General features: G+C 40.7%; 1 protein-coding gene and 1 long non-coding RNA gene across 8 annotated transcripts in view; one reads left to right on the top strand and one right to left on the bottom strand.

Moving 5' to 3' along the window:
* Positions 1–3,086: 3,086 nt before the first annotated feature.
* LOC140512627 (uncharacterized) lies at positions 3,087–11,318 on the bottom strand. Its single transcript, XR_011969858.1, has 3 exons — positions 10,824–11,318; positions 3,892–3,955; positions 3,087–3,589 (listed from the first exon to the last, which is right to left on the bottom strand). It is a non-coding gene; the product is annotated as an uncharacterized lncRNA (long non-coding RNA).
* A 240-nt stretch (positions 11,319–11,558) lies between these two features.
* Positions 11,559–20,638, top strand: part of XPNPEP1 (X-prolyl aminopeptidase 1) — a 63,071-nt gene continuing 53,991 nt past the window's right edge. Inside the window, exons 1-4 of one of the 7 annotated variants that reach the window (XM_072621837.1) lie at positions 11,559–11,680; positions 13,598–13,795; positions 15,156–15,206; positions 19,517–19,641. In XM_072621837.1, the coding sequence (XP_072477938.1) occupies positions 19,525–19,641 (117 nt within the window). In that variant the 5' untranslated portion in view covers positions 11,559–11,680; positions 13,598–13,795; positions 15,156–15,206; positions 19,517–19,524. Of the gene's footprint in view, positions 11,681–12,627; positions 12,884–13,514; positions 13,824–15,155; positions 15,207–19,516; positions 19,642–20,638 lie in introns of those variants that run through there. The other 6 variants (XM_072621800.1, XM_072621808.1, XM_072621827.1 and 3 more) reach the window with 6 other exon arrangements.

The following is a 20,638-nucleotide window of genomic DNA, read 5'->3' as shown; positions in this document are numbered from 1 at the left end:
TTTATAACAGCTATGTTAATGGCCTTCTAAAAACTGTGATTCTTTCCCCAATTGATAAATGGTCAAAGGATATGAACAGGCTGTTTTCAGAGGAAGAAATTAAAGCTATCTATAGTCATATGAAAAAATGCTCTAAATCACTGATTAGAGAGATGCAAATCAAAACAACTCTGAGGTACCACATCACACCTATCAGATTGGCCAACATGACAAAACAGGAAGACAACAAATGTTGGAAAAGATGTGGGAGAGTTGGAACACTAAGGCATTGTTGGTGGAGCTGTGAGCTGATCCAGCCATTCTAGAGGGCAATTTGGAACTATGCCCAAAGGGCTACAAAAGCGTGCATACTGTTTGATCCAGCAATATCACTTCTAGGATTGTATCCCAAAGAGATCATAAAAATGGGAAAATGTCCCAAATGTACAAAAATATTTATAGCAGCTCTCTTCATGGTGGCAAAGAACTGGAAATTGAGGGGATGCCCATCAATTGGGGAATGGCTGTGGTATATGAATGTAGTAGAATATTATGGTGCTATAAGAAATGATGAATAGGAGGACTTCAGAGAGGCTGGAGAGACTTATATGAACTGATGCTGAGTGAAAGGAGCAGAACCAGGATACCATTGTACACAGTATCAGCCACAGTGTGTGAGGACTATTTCTGGTAGGCCTAGCACTTCACAGCAATGCAAGGATCTAAAACACTCCTAAAGGACTCTTGAGGCAAAATGCCATCCACATCCATAGAAACAACTTTGAAATCAGAATGCAGAATGAAGCAGAATATTTTCTCTTCTGTTATGTTTTGTTTTGTTTTTTTTCTCATGGTTTCTCTCATTCGTTTTGATTCTTCTATACAACATGGCTAATGTGAAAATGTGGCTAATAAAATGTGAAAATATGTGTAGAGTCCATATAATACTGCATGCCATTTTGGGGAGGGAGGGGGAAAGGAGGGGGAGAAAATCTAAGACTTATGGAAGGGATTGTAGAAAACTGAAAACAAATGAATTAACTAAAAAAATAAAAACTGTGATTCTTTCTACCCTCTGCCTTATTTTCTCCCAGTCTTCACCATTACTTCAGAAATAGGATAGTGATTCATTGGATTGAGGGCCATTTTTGTATTTTTTTCTTCACTTTTAACGTCCAAAGAATATATCACCAAGTGGCTGAGCTACAGGAGATAAATGTTTTTGTTCTTGACCAGGCTGGTTCTTGGAAATCAGCCTTTTCAGGATGGTAGGATCTGCTGAAGACTGACCTCTGGAAGCATAGCTTTTAAAAACCCAGAGTCACCTCGGTACCACAGTGAGGCACTGGAGTAGGGCTTTGTGTAGAGCCTTGGTTGACATGCTAATGAAAACAAAAAAATCAATAGTCAGTTACATCAAAACAACAGCAACCTTATTTTAAATTACCTTAGCAGCCAAAGAAGATGATTGCATTACATTATGCAATAACAAATTGTGAAACAAAGTAAACTTCAAATATGCTAGAAATTATCCCAATAATATTTATATGGTACTTTTATAAGTAGCAGGCACTGTAAAATGTTTGTTAAATTTCTTTCTTGGGTTTTGAATCACATCATTGAACTTAAACTAGTTCTTGTCTATTTACAATTAGGAGGAGTTAAAGGCAGGGAAAGTCCAAACAAAAACATTTTGTAACAAGATCAAGGAAGAGAATGCATATCCTAACTTTTTGGCATTCTTCCTTATGTCATTTTAGTTTTGAAGTCAAAGGACATATAATACAACAGGAATTGTGAGACTTCTGACAAATTTGTTGGTATGCTTAGCATGTGATATCTGAAAAAAATTCATTGCTTAGAATCACAGAACACCAGGATATCTGACCTCAGAAATCACTTAATACATCCTTTTTTTTTTAATAGGTGAGGAAACTGATGACATATGAAGGAAAATTATTTGTCTATGCTTATAGAACTACTAATGACCAAGTTGGGGCCAGAATCCCACTCTCTCACTTCCTCTCCAATCCTCTTTCTACTATAGTCCCTTTCCCACACCCCAATACTTTACTTTTTTAAAAAAAATTCTGATCATTAAAAATTTCTTATATAATTTTCATTTCCAAATTTATACTTACTTCTTTCACTACTCAAAAAGCCACCTCTAATAATAATGATTTTTAAAAAGAGAACAAATCAGTTCAACAAAATTGACCAACACCTTGACTGAGTCTGAAATCTACACTGTATTCAAACCCATAATGCCTCACCTCTGCAATGAAGGAAGGGAAGTACGTTTTCCCATCTTTTCTCTGAGGTCAAGTTTACTCATCATAATTATATAGTGTTCAGTTTCTTCTGCTTCTTTCCACTGACATTGTTATAATCTTCATGTATATTATTTTCCTGATTTCATTTACTCCACTTTGCATCAATCTTTCTAAGCTCTTCTGCATTCTTCATAATCATAATTTCTTAGTAATAGTAATATTCCTGTATATTAATGAGCCGTAATTGGTTTGGCCATCCCTTAATTGATAGGCATCTATTTTGTTTCTAGTTCTTTGTTACCACCAAAACTACTACAATAAATATTTTGATGCATGTGGGACCTTTCATTTTTTTTTTTTTTAACTTCCTTGAGGTAGATACCTATCAGTGGGATCTCTGGGTCAAAGAGTATGGGAATTTTAGTCCCTTATAAAAACCAATGTAATATTCCTTGATACCCTGAAACCCTTTTCGGGGAAAGTATTGTAAAAACACTTGATCTTTCAGGGAGTCCCTTAATCAAACCTTTCCCTCTTAACATTGAAACATGTCTCCACTGAAGTCTCAACCTAATGTTTTATCAGACTACAGAGATGACCTTGAAGCCTATGGTGGCTGAGCTGAAACTTTATCACGTCTTACCAAACTTGAACGGCTTCGAGTATGGGCCTTCTGATAGACTTGTGTCTGTCATGTAAGGACTCAGCTAGCTAAGTAGGAACAGGCCTGTCATTGTAAGGCTGACCATGAGGTCAGCACTAAAGATCATTCACTCAAATGTGGAGGAACTATGATCTTATAAATAGAGATGGAGCCCAACATTGATAAAAAAAGTTTTAAAAAATTGAAGCATGGAAATTTCTGTGTTTTCAGACGCTGTATGTTTTTTATTCATTTACACTTAGCTCATCAATATCCTGTTGCACAAGAAGGAGTTGATGTCCAAGAAATCTTCTGGGCCTCTTCATCTTTTATTTGAACCAGAAAACCTGACTTTGCCAAGAGTAAATGGAACTCAGACATAAAGAGGTCCGAGTTCAGTTTTCACTGAACACAAAGTTTGAGTCAGACCCTCACTGACTTTGCCAAATGCCTTCTCCTCCTCCTTAATTCATGGGACATATTTTTGGCAGAGCCTACAGTCCTGAAAGTTGGCTTCTCTTCTCTCGTTCCTTCCTTGGGTGTAACTTAACAAGCCCATCCTTTAGTTAATATTTCAAAAAAAGCATCCACAGGAATTTTGCCAGGAGAGCATCAAGCCTGTAAGGGAGAATGTCATTGCTGGGGTCTCTCTTCTATCGGTGATCATCATCACACACTAGACACATTGAGAGGCCTGAAAAGAGTTAGAAAAGGAAATTAATAACTTTCGTAGCTGTAAAAATACGTGCTCTGGGACAATGGTTTCTGACTTCTTAAGCCCTATTGTTGTATATGTGCGTGGGGGGTGAATTCATCGTAGAGGACTTAACAGTCCTCACCAAATGATCAGTCACGTTGCCAGTTATTATCAGAGGAATGACAGAAGCTATGTCTTTGTTTTTATTGAAGTAATGCATGACAAAGAAATGATTAGAGCTGTAGTTCCTGGCTCTAGGTTTCCAGCTTTATCTAGACAAGTACAAACAAATAACTCACCTTTCTGGGACTTCGTTTCTTCATTGGTAAAAACCAGCTGCTCTATCTACTTTTTAGAGTTGTTCTGAGGATGAAATAAGACAACTAATTATGCAATAAGCATTTATTAAAATAAACTATGTGTCAGGTGATGAAAATACAAAGATAAAAATGAAGGAGCACGTATTCTATGGGGGGCTTGGAGAGTAGCAAAACACACCATACATATATAATCCATTATTATATGCCAATGTCAACCTGAATTCAAAAGAAAATAGCCAATATAGAAAAATGGAGGCCTTTAATCACAGTAAGTGAGTTGTAGAGCAGGGTCACACAACAAGTGCTGGGGGTCCCCAAGGAAGAGGCTGGGAACAGGATTTATATGGGGTATTAAGGCAGAAGGAATGGCCAAGCTGCATGGGGTAGGGGCTTAGGCAGAGAGAATGGGGCCAGGTTGCAGATTGGATGGGTTAGGGGATCTCACAGTTTTTACAAGGTAAGTTGTTTTGCACAACAAGTAAAAGTAGATAGAGAAAGCTTGGGAATCTCTGGAGGGGAGTTTTGGAACTTTTACAAAATAGTCAGAGGCTGGTAGTGATAAAGTTTGGTCAGCCTCAAGGCTTTCAGGTGACACATTTTTTCACACATAGCAACTCTTGACCAAAGTCTGCTAAGGTACAGATGGAATGTTATATGCCTAGTGGAGGTTGTATTCACACTGATTAATCACAGATTCCTGAAATATGAAAATAATACCTGTACTTTGTATCTGATAGGTTTCAATTCAATTTGCATTAACTTTATTTCCATTTTATTCTAAGGTTAGTTAAATTTTGATCCTCTCACTCCAATGTAATTCTGTAATTCTGTAATTAAGAAAAGCATTTAATTAAAGCCAACTGACATAGTGAATATACCTCACACTGTATTCCGTAGCCATAGTTTCTACCTTTCTTTGGAGAGGAGGAATATGTTTTCATATTGGTTTTGCAGGACCAAGATTATTCTTAACAATTCAGTAGTTTTTTTACTTTTAGTATTATTTCCATTATTGTAAACTCTGACCTCTCGAATCTTCTTTGCCCTGCATTAGTTCATAGAAGTCTTCCCATCTTTCCTTGAATTCCTTATTTTGTGACTTCTAATGGCACAGTAATATTGTTACATTTGTATACCTTAATTTCAATAAGCATGTATTAAGCACTTCAGTAAGGAACTAGGCTAGGTACTAGGGATTTCAAGACAAAGGAACACTCTTGCCCTCAAGGACTTTCCGTTGAATATACTGAGTCATACAATATGTACAGAGATAGTGACATAGATGATAGTTTGAGGACAGTTGTGGGGGAGGGGAACATAAAGAAAAACTTTCATTCTGAGGTGCATCTGTGCTGAGTCTTGGAGGAAGTCTTGGTTAAGAAGAGGACAGAAGAAAATGTGTTCGAAGTATGGGGGATGAAATGCTGAGTTCATTGAACAGCTAGTTGGTCAGTTTGACTAGAATGTAGTTGTCAGTGAGGTGGCTAGAGTGTTGGACTTGTCAAGATCTGTGTTTAAATCCATCTGTAAAATGAAGGGTTTGGCCTCATTGGTCCCTCAGGTCCTTTCCAGCTCTAAATTTTCATGTTGAGTAGACAAAGAAAAATAACACAATATAAATTTGGAAAGATGAACTGGAACCAAATTGTGGAGGGCTTTCCATATGTATCTTCTTTTTCTTTTTAGCCTGGAAGCAATAGGGAGTCACTGATGATTTTTGACCATGATGTAGTAAGACCAACCTTGCTTTAGGAAGATTCTTTTGGCAGCTGTGTGTAGGATAAATTGGAGAGGAGGGGAGTAGCATGGAGATGAACTAGGAAGTTATTGCAATACTTCACACCTCTATAAACCTCAGTTTGCTCATTTGTAAAATGTGGGTTCCTTCTGGCTCTATGATCTTTTGGTCCTTTTCATCTTTGATTCTATGCTGAGACCCTGTGCTGGAGTGGTAGTTGTGAATGGAGAGGAGAGGATGGAAGAAATGTGGAGGAAGGATGAACAAGATTTAGCAAGTGATTGGATATGGGTGAGGGAGGGAGTGAAGAGTCAACAGTGACATCAGTGAGGAAATTGGGTTACTGGAAGCATGGTGTGGTGCCTTTGAGCAAAACTGACAAGTCAGGAAGAAGGAAGAGTTTGGGGAACAGTAATTATGTTTTGCTTGGGGTCTGATGACTTTAAGATGCCTGGGGATATGCAAGTGTCTATCAGGCAGCTGGTGACTTGGGCTTGGAATTCACTAAAGAGACTGACACTAGATATGTAGATTTGGAAATAATCAGCATGGAGATGATTATTGAATCCTTGAGAGCTAGCGAGATCATCTAGAGAGGAGTATAGAGAGAAGGTCCAGAAGAGAGCTTTGAGGGACAACTCAGTGTTTTCAGGAATAAAACAGATGATAATGCAGACATGTAAGATGAAAATCAAGAGAGGTAGTGTAAGAAAATTCATGGGAGGAGAGGGAGTACATAGGATGTGGCGACAATCAACAGTGTGAAATGATAAAAAGAGGTTAAAAACGAAGAAGATTGAGACAGTGCAATCAAATTTACAATGACTATATCACTGGTGATCTGGGAGATAAATTTCAGCTGAGTGGTAGTACTGGAAGTCAAATTCCAAGGTGAAAAGTGAGTGGCAGGTGATAAAGTGGAGACTGAGAATGTAATGGTATTCCCTCCAGCCCCAGCAGCATAGGGGTTCTTAACTTGTTTTTGATGTGTCATATAGGGATCCATGACACATCAAAAAAGCTTCTAATGAAGCTTATGTTTCTCAGAATAATGTTTTTAAATGCATAAAACATATAGATTATGGATACCAATAGTGTTGAAATATAGTTATCAAAATATTTTTAAAAGCAAGTTCACGGACCCTAGGTTAAGAACACCTGCCTGGCAGTTTTCAGAGGAGGAAATCTAAGCTATCAATAAGCCACAGGAAAAATGCTCTACATCACTAATAATTAGAGAAACGCAAATTAAATCAGCTCTGAATTGTCACATTACACCTATTAATTGGCTAAGATGATTAAAGAGAAAGGAAAATGACAAATGCAGAATGGGGCTGTGGGAAAACAGGTACAATAAAAGCAAACATATTAACTAGTCCATTACTCAATTTTAGGAGAATGATAGACATTTGGGGGTGGTTGAGAGAGGGATGATGAAAGTGAAACATTGATTTTAATGAAGTTCAAAGGTCAATAAATGTCACATGTAAGAAATACAGGTTCTTCGAGTTTCTCCCCTAATGAAGCAATTTGGAACTATATGGTCAAGGCTATTAAACTGTGTATATATCCTTTTACCTAGTAATACTACTCCTTGGTCTATACCCTAAAGAGACCAAAGAAATGGAAACTGAGGGCATGCCCATCAGTTGGGGTATGACTGAACAAGTTATGGCATATGAATGGGATGGAATACTATTGTCCTGTAAGAAATGATGAAGGGGATGGTTTCAGAAAAATTGGGAAGATTAGTATGAACTAATGCAAAGTGAAGTGAGCAGAACCAGCAGAACAATGTACACAGACAGCAATATTGTAAAGAAAATCAACTTTGAAAGACTCTGATCACCACAATGACCCGTCACAAATTCAAAGGACTTCATGATGAAACATGCTATCCACCTCCAGACAGAGCTGATAGACTCAGAGTACAAATTGCAGTATATTTTCTTTTCTTTCTTTCTCATTATTTTTGGACAGAGTTAATGTGGGAATTTGTTTTCTGTGACTACATATATGCACATTAATAAGTGTTTTTCTTGCCTTCTCAATAAGTAGGGAAGGGGGATGAGAGATTCAGAATTGAAAATAAAATTGAATTTAAAAAAACACACACAGCTCCTGCTTAGGAGTTTGGCTGTGAAAGGGATTAGAGATATGAAATAGCTGAAGTTTTAAAAAAATGAGTTGCCTTTTTTTGTTTTTGGGAGGGGGAATGGGGAAACCCTTAACATGTTTATATAGTTCTGATACTTATAAGGCAGAGCTACATGTATAGGTGACAGGGAAGGGGCAAATAGAGAGAGACTGAAGATTACTATAAGACATACACAACACACAGGAAAGCTGCTAGCACAGGTTCATTCTTGATCTGGTCAGACAGGAAAGACACTAAGACAGCTTCGAAGGGGTTAACAATCTTCCTTTATTCTAGTCTAGTTTCTCAGAAGAGGATTGCTGACAATGGGAGCACCAGCTCCTATGGCATTCCCTAATCACTCTGCTCACCGGGGCGGTGAGAAGGGAGGAGCAGCTACCCCTACATCTCAGTGGTATCAATTGAGACAGGCATAGCTTGTGCATTCCCCTAAATCCCCTCAAGCCTCAATGGGGGCAAACACAGATTCCCCCTAAGCCTTGGTGGGGACTGATCCCCAGCATTCCAGCTTGTGCATTCAACCCTAAAGATTCCCCGTTCACTGACCAGTGCCCACCTACTTTATAGGATATCAGACAAAGAAGGCACATCACCACCAACAGCCTCACAAGTCTACATCACCTCATCCCCATAGCTCACTGCTAAGTCACAGTCGATGTTTACAACTTCAGCACAAATGTTTATATTATTTATCAGTATATAATGCTGCACAAATATGGTGGAGATATTTTGATCTATAATCATGAGGACTCATATCTAATACCCGGGAACAAAAGATTGTTATGACTATGGATCCCAAAAAACTGAACTCTAAGAAACAATAACAAAAATCCACTTTACACACACTTAAATCCACCTTACTGACAATTACCAAAAAAAGAGGGATAAGCTCCTGGAGAAGACAGGCAGTGATGGGAATAAGGGCCTAGGGAATAGCACTGGGCATAGTGAGGAGTCTTAAAGCAAAAGACGAGAGAATGAAGATGATGAAGAGAGCTGTTGAAGAGTAGAAGGGGGAGCAGATGACAATGAATCATTTCTTTTTTCGGTTACATCAAAGACAACCCTCTGCTGAATCGAAAGGAAAGAAGCTGGCATAAGAGGTTAAAGCAGAGAACAGAAAGTTTGGGACAGCCACTGAATGTGATTAGGGAAGAATAAAAGGTTTGCCAGGCAGCAATAAGAGTTTAGGTGAGATTACATAACATAAGTCTATTGTAGACCAGTTGATATTTCCTCCAATGGCAAACAGCTTTAGGTGAGTAAAAGCAGAGAGGGTGGGTCCTGCAGACAATTCTGGGCTGAGATTTTGCAAAGCATGAGGAGGAGACAAGAAATTGAGTTGAACAGGTTAACTAGCAGGTTAACATTTCAATTAAGCTGTATGGAGAGGGCACTGGACTTTGAGTCAGGAAGATCTGTGCTCAAATTCTGCTTTGGACACTTAGTAACTGCATGACCCTGGGCAAATGATTTAGCCTTTCTATGCATTCCTTGTCTGTAATATGAACTGGTTATACCCGATGACCCTTAAGATCCCTTCCAACTCTAAAAGTTATGATCTTGTGATCCTGTGAAGTCAGAGTAGAGATGATGGACTTGAAGAGGCAAGGGCTAGAACGACTAAAAGTCATGATGAAGAAATAGGTTTAAGAAGAGTAAAGCTGAGGCAGAGATGAAAGGGCAGGAACATGTGATCAAAGATAGGAATGTCACAGATGTGGGCTGTGGAGATACAATAATTATAGGTTAGCATATATGACCATTCTGTGTGTGGCTGAGGTCAAGAGAAAGTACAACAGCTGGGGTAAAAATTGTTGTAAAAGCATCACAATGTAAATGTAATCTTAGGGGGGAACTGAAACTAGGTTTAGGAAACGTTCATTTTTGTGTGTGTATGTATGCATATATGTGTTTGTGTGTCCATGGACGTGTATCTATGTGTATATCGTGTGTCTTCCTCATCAAATATTCAGTTCAGTAAGCATTGAGTGCTTACTATGTACAACTCTTCTACAAATTGGGGATATGAAGACAAAGATGAAACAGTCCTTGCACTCAAGGAATTTTCCTTCTACTGGGCACAGAAGTAAGCCAATACAAAGTGTATACAAGGTAATTTCAAGAAAGATAGGATACAGATAACTGGGTGGGAGTTGAGTCAGGAAAGTATAGGAATTCTATAAGATTGAGTTAGGAGGAAGTACACTCCAGGCCTGGACTACTTGCATATAAAGTCACAGAAACTGGAGATGGGATGTCATGTATGGAAAACAGTTTGGATGAAGCCGGGAGGGTGGAAATATGAAATAAGACTTGGTTGGTTCATCTACTCATGAGTAACATGACTTGCAATGGTATGTTTGCCTCTTCAAAATCCACTCACACCTTCCTCTTAGGATGGACTGTGTTGTGATGAAATATTAGAACAGTTAGCTCTTTTCCTTTGTCTCTCTCGGTCTCAGTTTCTCATCTGTAAAGTTGGATGAGATGGACTCCACAGTCCCTTCCAGGCTTAACATTCTATGACGTATCTGGAAGACATTTCAAGACTGCCTTTCCCAGACTGGACACCCAGTCACAGATTCACAGATGCTGAACACTTAAGATTTTTTGGGGGGGGGATGGAGTGGGGAGGGTGCAAATTCTACTTTCTTTAGCTCCAAAGTCTTTATTAATTTGGTGAGGAAAGATTGGAACTCTGGTATTTCCCATGGGGCTCAGAATAACTCTTCACTTCAGTGTCCCAAAGTAAACAGACTTTAAAGGGATGTTGTAGAAATTTGACTTCTAAATCTCAGCTTGGTCACTTACTTGCTGTGTAACCTTGGGCGCATCACTCTACCTTTTGTTTTTTTTTGAGTCTTATTTTTCGTATCTGTAAAATGGAGATAAGAATACTTATTGTCCGCTGTACATATATCCTGATACGCATACCTCATCTGATTTCTGTTTTGCCTCGACTTGGATAAATGAGTTTCTTTGCTAAAAGAAAAAAAAAGCTGCCTCCCTTACCTGTGTGGGAGAACGCTTTGTCGCCAGAGTTCTGGCTAAAGCTACGAGATGTATACACGGAAAGTGAACCGAAAAGTATAAATGCGAGTTACAGTTAGGACTGGGGCTCCAATGTCCCCAGCGCTTCTAGAACAGGCCCTTCCCCCGGGGGAAGGGAAGACCAGGGACTCAATCACCCGGTTAAACTAGGCAGCCTTGGAAAGTCCTCACCGCCCTGCCGAGGGCCAACTCTATTAGAAACACATTCCAGCACCTTTATGCCCGGCGTGGGGGTCTAACCACCCTGTCCTGGGGTCTCTCAGCCCTAGCCACTGCCCCCTTTTCCGTGGCCCTCCTTTAGATGCCTGCCGTTCCCCCAGTCCGTCTTTGCCCTGGCCTCTCCTCCAGCCCAGGAAAACGTCTCCTTGGCAAACAGGAGGTACGTGAGAAGGAATAGCCCCCTCCCCTGGTCCCTTCTTTCGCTTTTTTCTGGATTCCTGCGCGGGAAGGAGGACACGCACTCAGCATCTAAGAAGGTTCTTTCTCCGCCTTCTTTATAATAAGGGGTTAGGACCCTGTCACACTGCGGACAAGCCCGCAGATGCTCAGGCCGACTCCGGGGTCCAGCTCAAGGCCAGCTCTCTTAAGTCCCGGGGTCAAGCCCTTTGCGGGACAACTGCGGGGCTAAGGCGGGGGACCGCCACAGGCTAAGGTGGCGTGACGTCACAGAGGGGGCGTGGCCCGGGTTCGCTCCGTCCCCGCGTTCCTTCCCCTGGCCCAGGCACGATCAGCTGGTCTGCGCTTCCCTGACGTGGGCCGGGGCACGTCACTGCTGCATGGCCGCCTCCTCCGGAAAGCCGGCCGGGGCAAGTGGAGAGGTGAGCCGAGCCAGAGGCGCTGCGGAATCCGGAGTCCCCCAGCCCGGGCCACACAGGGGCATCGGGGGTGGCGGTGCGGCGGGGTCGGGGCCCGGGAGAGGACAGGGCTGGAAGTGCAGCGCATGCAACTCGCACCTCCGGCCTTGTGCCGCCTGCAAGCATGCAGGGAGGCCTCCTGACGCTCCGAACGGCCAGGCTCCCAGGAGCGGGCTCCGAGCGCTCAGATCCAGGGCCGAACTGGGGTAGCAGGACAGGCTAGCCTTGGGCCAGCCCTCCCTGGCCAGTGGGGAGTGGAAGGTGCCCCACCTGCTTTGGTGCAGGTTAGGTAGGAGTGGGGGTGAGGACTAGGGGGACTGTAGGGAGACTGTATGTATAGTTACACACATATATAATGGTTTTATAGGGGCACCTCCCTGCCCTCTTCCCGGGGAGTGCTAATCCTGCCGGTGAATGAAATGTATGGGAACAGAATCTTAGAGCTGGGAGGAACCTTAGAAATCATCTGGTCTAACCCCGTCACTTTACAGAGGGGGGAATTGAAACTCGCATTGGTGAAATGACTTGCCCAGGGTCACACACAGTGACAGAGCATCCACTACTATCCAGTGCTCTTCCTACTCCAGTAGTTCAAACCCAGGCAATAAAAACACCTGCCTGAAAATTAGCCTGCAATAGCTTTATAAGTGAAGCAGAGAATGTTAGCACTCTTAGGGACTTGGAAAGTCAGATGCCCAACCCTTTCATTTTACAGATGGGGAAATTGAGGCCTAGGATGATGAAGTGAGTGATGAGTGACTCCTAGTAGACTTCAGATTAGAATCCTGGTCTTTTGATTCCCAATTTAATGCTCTTTGCATAGTTCCATGAGTCCTTTCAAGGCTTTTAGAAACAGGAAGGGATTTTCAAATTCTGACCAATAATTTCCTCTGAAGTAGGAGGATACTGTGGGGGCTCTTTGGCCTTAGTTCAGCTCAGTCTTCTATGGGTTGGTGGTGGATGGTGTTATCGGTTAACACAGATAATAATCCTCTAACTTTGTACGGGTAAAGTGTTCCAGTCTCCTCAAGCGGAAATTTTTTTGTTTTTTTTTAAGATTAGAGCTGTTTAAGGCACAATGAAAAGAGTACAGGATTGAATAACAACTCCTAAAGCTAAAGGCCTGCATAATTCAGAGATGGGTTAATCTGCTTCCTGAATAGTGAGGTTGGTTGAACCAGCTAGGATACTTGAAGGCTGTTGTGGCAATTCTATGTGGTGGCCTGTGGATTGTTTATAAGAAAGAGGTCAAAGGGATTTTGACTGAGACAAAGAAGGGACTTTGGAGATGGAGAATCTAATCCTTTTATTTTACAGATGAAACAGGCCCAGAGAAAAGTGATCAGCATAAGCAGGAAGCTGATTTTAACCCAGGTCCTTACCTGTGGTAGCAAAAAAAAAGTAAAATTAAAATTAAAAAGAAAGGTTTATAATTGTTATTATGCAAAGACAATGAATTTTGTGTATTTGGTGATTCATCCAGTTTAGCATAACAGATGAGTTTTTTTTTTCTCATGAGACTTCTATTATGATACACAACCATATAGGCATTGAATTTTCCAGGTATTGGAAAAGCAGTATGGTAACTGTGGAAAGGAATGTAGACAATTGATCCTAGTTTCCGCTTTGTCACTCAGTACTGTGTTACATTAGGTAAGTCACTTAACCATTGTGGACTGCAGGTTCAATAAGAGGGCTGGACTAGATGAGCTTCTTACCAGCTCCAGGACTGTGTGACTGTTAACATGGTAAAACTTCAAACTGCATTAATGTGAAGTCATTTTTCTCTTACGTTTAGTTGCCATGTGAAGAGACTTGTAATCAATCTCTAGAGCAATTTTCTTCAAATCTGATCTCTGGGATCCATTTATCCAATCATAGATTGATAACCGAAGGAGGAATTTTTCCTGACTCAAGAGAAGACTGTCTCCAGTTTAGACTGGTGCTGACACCGACTAAAGTTTGCCTTGCTTACTGTGGGTCAAAGTCTGCCAAGTCTACCATTTCTCTTTCCTGGACAGAAGTCTTCAGACCTTTCTGCAGAGAGGAATAAGGGCAGTTGAATCTAAGGCATCCAAGGTAATCCAAGATATCCAAGGAAAATCAGGTAATCATTCTAAATGTAAATATGGTGTGGACCTCTTCCCAAGGTTTCTGGGTTATATTGATAAAGAAGGACCGTGGAAAAGAGAATTGCTCTTGATAGCCTACACGAATCCAGGGAATTAAAAACGTTGGCTATTGACTCCATGGATAATTGCCCGGGGTTAACACTTTTTGGGATGGGTGGTGGGGTGGGGTGAAATAGATGTAGAGATATAGAAGATGGTGAAATAGGTAATTGTATCCTATATTCCAAAGGAGACTTAGGAACTTTGGAAGTTGTCTGATTAAAAAAAAAGAGAACAAAATAATGAAGGAAAACTAGTGGACTTCAGACTGTGCTGTTTTGATTGCTTTAGAATACCAGAATCCAATGATCATTTTAGAACTGTGAAGTTGGCAATGCGTCTTCTGTACATTCCATAGAAATATTCTGTGGTTTGTGTTTATGTGTGAGGTGGTGGTGGTATTTAGCATTTTGGACTTCCTAAAAAATAAAAAAGGTAACAATCTTATTGTTCCTTGAAGACTTTCTCTAGACACCTTTTTGAGGGGCTACCTTCAGTATCTTTTAAAATGTCTTGGGGCTATTTGCCCCTAAACTAAATGGTCCCAGATTTCCATCCTTTAGGAAATCTTATGTTTATGTTTATAAATTTTTTTGTCTCTTCCTTCACTGTTAGGCTATGAACTGTTACTTCTGTTGTCACAAACACTGCTTTTAACAGCCTTTATATTATTTTAATTTACTACTGATAGGAAAACCAGATAAGCAGATTTGTTGAACTTGAATTTAAATTAAGAGTACATTTGTTACATATGATGACCTGAGAAGCTCCTTATGAGTAAAAAGTGCTTGGACTTTGTGACAGCATTTTAGTGTCAGAGCCTTGTTATAATTCGAGGGTCTTGACTGACTCCAGGATCCCAGCTTTGTGGTAAGTGCGCATGATTGAATTTCAATCCTGTCCAAAGCAGTGTTTTTCTCACATGCCATAACGGTCCATTGTGTCTTCTTTGGTTTAACAGAACATTATTCCTTGACAACTCACAAGGATTTAGTATTTAGGGAGTTTTTGAGCAGAAAGGAACCTTAGGAGACTTAGGACTGCAATTACAACCCTCATTTGTTTCCTTAAAAAAACCCCAAACTTAAATACATCTAGTGCAATTTTCATGTTGTGGGGAGAGATGTGAATGTATATAATGAAGTATAGGAGGCAGGAAATGAGCATTTAAGTGCCTACTCCTGTGTTCTGGAATTGTGTTAAACAGTTTATAAATATTATGTTATTTGATCTTCACAACAGCTCTGAGAGGTATCTCCATTTTACAGGTGAGGAAACTGAGACAAGCAGAGGTTAACTTGCCCAGAGTCGCACTGCTAGTAAGTATTTGAGGCTGGGTTTGAACTTGGGTCTTCACTGCCTCAAAAAACAAATAAATGCAAAACTTAGATAGCAGAGAATGGTGAGATAGATTGTTAGGAAAGGAAAGGACCCTTGTGACTCAACTGTTCCAACTTCTTCATTTTATAGAGTTGGAAACTGATGTCACAGAAATAAAATGACTTGGCCAGGTTCTCACAATTTTATTCTCATTCCTGTAATTTTTGCCTCCCATTGTTGGGGAGGGGAAGGGGAACCCGCTGCTACTTTTTTTTTTTAAGTTATTAAAGTGGTGCAGGAGAGGTTGCTGTTGATTCACTTGTCTCCTGTGGATCTGAAAGAGTTTCCAGCCCTTAGGGTCTGGCTAACCTGCCATCCTTTCTGCTGCTCCAAGGACAAACTCCAGCTGGTTCTCTTGCAGTAAAATATACAACTGAGGTGAGATGGAAAAGTTAGGGAATCCCATTTACAAGCAAAGTTGAGAGATGTAATGTAATTTTTGAAGAGGTCCTTTTCTTTTATGGCATGCCCTAAATGGTTAACTGAGTCCCCATGTTACATTTTGAACTTGGCTTTTTGGTACTGGGTTTGTCCTCCACCAACCTTATGCACATTTGTCTCATCTCTTAAGAATAACGAAATCTCATTGAGAATATGGGCAGATGCTTAGCAAGGGTAGGTTCCCTTATAGGAACATCACTCTTTTCCTTCATGTAGGAGTCTGCCTCTACTTTATTCTTTTTGCTCTGAAAAGGTCTTAGATACAGAGTTCTGATTTTCTGATGGTATCTTTTCTTGGGCAGACAGAGGGTAATTTTTAGCTAATTTTGGAAATGACCAGAGTGAAAGAGATGAGGGTGAGTCACTCTTCTATGTAACCAGAAGCCTCCTTTCTTTCCTTCTGGCCTAACCGTACAAAGGTACTCGGCCTTGGCCTCGGAAACAGTATCCAAGACTGGTAGGCTCCATCCTGCCTTTATCTCTGCTCCTCCCTTATTTGTTGGATACACTGAAACCAAATTAGACTACTTTGTGTTCCTGAACACACTGTGAGTTTTCTTTTCCTTGTCCCTAATCTTTCAATCATTTAATGTGGGATTTATTAATCCCTTCTGTATATTACCACCGTGTTAAGCCTTGGGAATGCAGAAACATAGAGACTAAAGAGACGGTCCTTATCCTTGTGTAGTTTAGTTTATATTCTCTTGGGGAAGTATATGGACAGCTAGGTGTTACAGCAGATAGAGTGTTAGGTGTGAAGTCAAGAAGTCTAATCTTCCTGAGTTCAGATCTGGCCACAGACACTTACTAGCGATGTGTCCCTGGTCAAGTCCCTTAACCCTGTTTACCTCAGTTTCCTCATCTATAAAATTAGTTGGAGAAGGAAATGGCAAACTACTCCAGTATTTTTGCCAAGAAAACCCCAAATGGGATCACAAAGGGTCAGATGTGATGGAAATGGCAGAACAACATCCAAGTATATACAGACTAGATACCAGATGATGTTGGGTGGTTCATGAATTTGTTTGGGGAAAAATTGGCATCTTTCTTGTCACTTACCTCTAACTGAAATTTAACATTTCTTTCCATTATGAATTGAACAAATAAACTTTATTCTGAGAAGTGGTCCCTAGGCTTTACTAGATCGCCAAAAGGGGCTCATGACACAAAAGAAATTAAGAACCTCTGATATATATGGCAGTGCATGAGCTGAATCTTGACGGATTTCAGATAGAGATGAAGATGAAATGCATTTTGGGTATGGAAGATGATTAATGTAAAGGCACTGAAATGGAAAATGGAGTGCTGTGTATGAGGAACTGCAAGGACAGCTTAACGCTAAATGCATGAAGGGGAGTGTTAAGGCTGGAAAAGTAGTCCGGAACCAGACAGTGAAGAGCCAAGTCATCATGCATTTATGTGATAATAGTGATAGCTAACATTTATGTAGTTTTTACTGTGTGCTGGGCACTGTGCCAAGCACTTTACAGTTATTATCTCATTTGATCTTCACAGCAACCCTGGGAGGTAGGTGCTTTTATTATGCCCATTTTACAGATGAGGAAAACTGAGACAAGCAGGGTAATTGACTTGTCCAGGATCATACACCTAGTAAGTGCCTGAAGTTGTATTTAAACTCAGGTCTTCCTGTCTGTAAGCCCAGTACTCTACTGCAGCACTTAGCTGCCCGTGGCTCTTACAGTGTTTTCAACTTTGTGCTAAGCCCTAGATATACAAATACAAGCAGAAAGAAAGATGGTCCTTGCCCTCTGGGAGCTTACTTTTCTAATGTGGGGAGATGAACACATAAAAGGAAATTGGGGATGGGAGGGAGAATTAAGAAGTCAACCTGGAGAGACATGAAGAAGGCATGAGGGATAGTCTGAGCATCCTCCTTAAAATGGTCCCTTGTTTTTGAAGAGGACCATGACATCAGGAAGGTGAGGCTGTGATTTGCAAGAGAACTGGATTTAAGTGAGGGAGGGCTGTGCAGAGTCACCACCCTCACTCTCTTCTCCAGAGCCATCTGGGTCTAATGGCACGACATGGATCAAGATGACTGGAGATGACCCTGGATGCCTTAAAATGGAAGTTCTAAGAGGAACTAGTCAATCAGAGGAGCTGCAAGGGCCTGGTGTAATTCATGTGTAACCTCCAGAACTGGAGTGGGCCTCCGGGGAGGAGAAGTTTCTGGGGCACTGAAGACAAAATCTGGATGGAGAGTCAGGAGTGTAGCTAGGAGAGAAAGGAATAAAGGGCTTTAAAATGCTCAAGAAGTTCATGTTTCTTCCAAGATGTAAAAGGGAAGCACTGGAGTTTGAGTGAAGGAGGAAAATCATTTTGGCAAATATGTTGGAGGATGACTTCTAGTGGGGAAGAGATTTGAGGCAGGGACACTAATTAAAGCTACTGTAATAGTCCAGGTGAGAGATAAGGGCCTGAAAGAGTGGTGACTGTGTGCATAGAGAGAAGACAGATGCAAGAATAGTTTGGGGGGTGGAAATGACACGATCTATCTTTTATACAGTTCATCTGGTTTGATTGAATGTGAGGTGAAGGAAAGTGAGCAGCTGAGAATGATATTGAGATAGTTAACTTGGGATCCTAAAAGGATGGGTCCTCTCAACAGAAATAGGGTGGGTTGTGAGGGTAAAGTAAATGAGCTCTGTTTCAGACTAGTTAGATTTAAATTCCCATGAGACTTTGGTTTGAAATGTCCATTGGGCAGTTTATGAAATGTCTTGAGTTTGGGAGAGATACTAGAGAGTTGTAGAGCCAAGAATTATCTGCTTAGAGATGATAAACCCATGGCAGCTGATGAAACCATTGTAGAGAGAGAGAAGAGAATGGGACTCACGGCAGAGCCTTGGAACATTTCCGCTGTCAGTGGGTGACATATAGATGAGAACAGTGTTGGGACAACCCAGACAGGAGAGAGTGTCCAGAAGGGGAGAGGGGCTTTTGCTCACACAGTTTCCTTCCCATGGAATGCTGCCCCTCCCCCACTCCCTAATCTCTATTTAAATCATACCGGTCTTTAAGGCCTAGCTCTATTATTACCTCTATGTAGCTTTTTTTGATCCTGTCCTTAGCCAATCTTTTCTTCCACTGAGCTTATATAGTACATCGTTTGTCTCTCATTCCTTATCACCCGTTTCATATCGCTGTTTTTTGTGGCTAACCCCTGGAAGCTCCTTAGGTCAGGGATCATATCTTATATAAATTTGTTTCTACTCTAGTGCTTAGTTCAGTGACCTGTACATAGGAGGTGCCCAATAAATATTTGTTGAATGAAGTGTCCCATTTAGAATTTCTCCATTCTTAGCTGACCCTCTTTAATGCACATCAGGGTTAAATGTAACTACCTTTTATACAGTTCATCTAGTTTGATAACCTCATTTCAGTAATGAGGAAAGTTAAGGTCCAGAGAAGGTAAGATAACTTGCCCAGGGTCACACAGCTAGTTAGTGGCAGTTGGGAGCAGAACCCAGGTCTTCTGACTCTTCAGTCTAAAGGAGTAGTTTACAGTTGGACAGCATTAAAATGAATATTACAGATTAAACTTTTCTTCTTATGTATTACCTGTGAGATGTCTTTCTGACTGGTTGAGGAGATTCTAAGTCCTATTCATAGTTGGTATGTCCAAGAGGGGAGGGCACATGAGGAAGGATACATGGTAAGATATGTATGAATATATAGGTAGAGAAAGGGCTGAGTTTGTGATGTTAGTTAGGGCTTATTCAGAACTAGTCATGAATGTCATGGGACAGTGTGGTTTTGAAATGTGTCCTGTCTTATGTTCTTCTAGACAACAGAATGGTTCCAAAGGTGACTTCTGAATTGCTGCGGCAGTTGAGACAGGCCATGAAGAACACTGAGTATGTGACTGAACCAATCCAAGCTTACATAATCCCATCGGGTGATGCTCACCAGGTACAGGGTGGAATTTGGCTAATGGCAGAACTCCTTTCCTTTTACCATTTTTTTGCTTTATTTCAGCCTATATAATGGGATGTGGGTCCTCCAGTTGTCAGCTCTGCCAGAGTTTCTTCTATATACCTAATACAGTTGTGGTTACTTGGTACTCGGCATAGTACCCTGTATCACAGTTTATGCCCAATAAATACGTGAAAGTCCGTTTGGTTTTCTTTTTGACCAGTGGCACCCTTTTGTTAAGTGGCATTTGCATATTACTTTGTGTTATCGGTTGTTGTTATTATTTTTAATATGTGTGCCTCTGGTATCTCTAGCTAGATTGTGAGTTCCTTGAGAGCTGAAACCCTGGGTCTTAACTTTGCTTTGCATACAGACCTGGGTCTAATTCTGATTCGTGCATAGATGAAATTACATTGTTGGCTGATTCAACATGACTCTGGGCAAAATTGTGAGATTTGGCAAGAGTTCGGGATCCCCAAATACTCAAATTTGGTACTCTTTCCCTCCCTTAAGGGAGTCTGTGCCCTATACCTGTCATTCATTTTCCAGTAAGATGTAAGTTCTTTGAGGGTAGAAAGTGTTTTGTCTTCCTTGTTATATCTCCAGCACTTCACTCAGTTCCTTGAAAATAGTAGATAATAAGTAATGAAATACATTTATGCAACACCTTAAAGTTTTAAAGTCATTTCGCAATGTCATTATGAGGTTGGTAGTATAAATATTATCCCCATTTTAGATATAGGGAAACTGAGGCTCCATGAAGGTTACGTGACTTGCTGTTGATATAAGTGTAAATGTGGAAATTTGAACTTGTGGTTTGCTGACGCCAACATAATTGCACATCACCATGCTAACCTTCTTGTTCCTATTGTCTTGAATCAGACTAAGATAGTCACTGTAAAATTAGTGAAATTTATTGAGATGAATTGAATTGACTTGTTCACAGGGAAAGCCCTGCTATTAGTTAATAATACTAGGTTCCCTTATAGGTATC

The sequence above is a fragment of the Notamacropus eugenii genome, chromosome 1 (genome assembly GCF_028372415.1).
Source record: "Notamacropus eugenii isolate mMacEug1 chromosome 1, mMacEug1.pri_v2, whole genome shotgun sequence".
Lineage (NCBI taxonomy): Eukaryota > Metazoa > Chordata > Mammalia > Diprotodontia > Macropodidae > Notamacropus > Notamacropus eugenii.
Note: the sequence above shows the minus strand (reverse complement) of the source record. Positions and strands in the feature narration are given on the sequence as shown.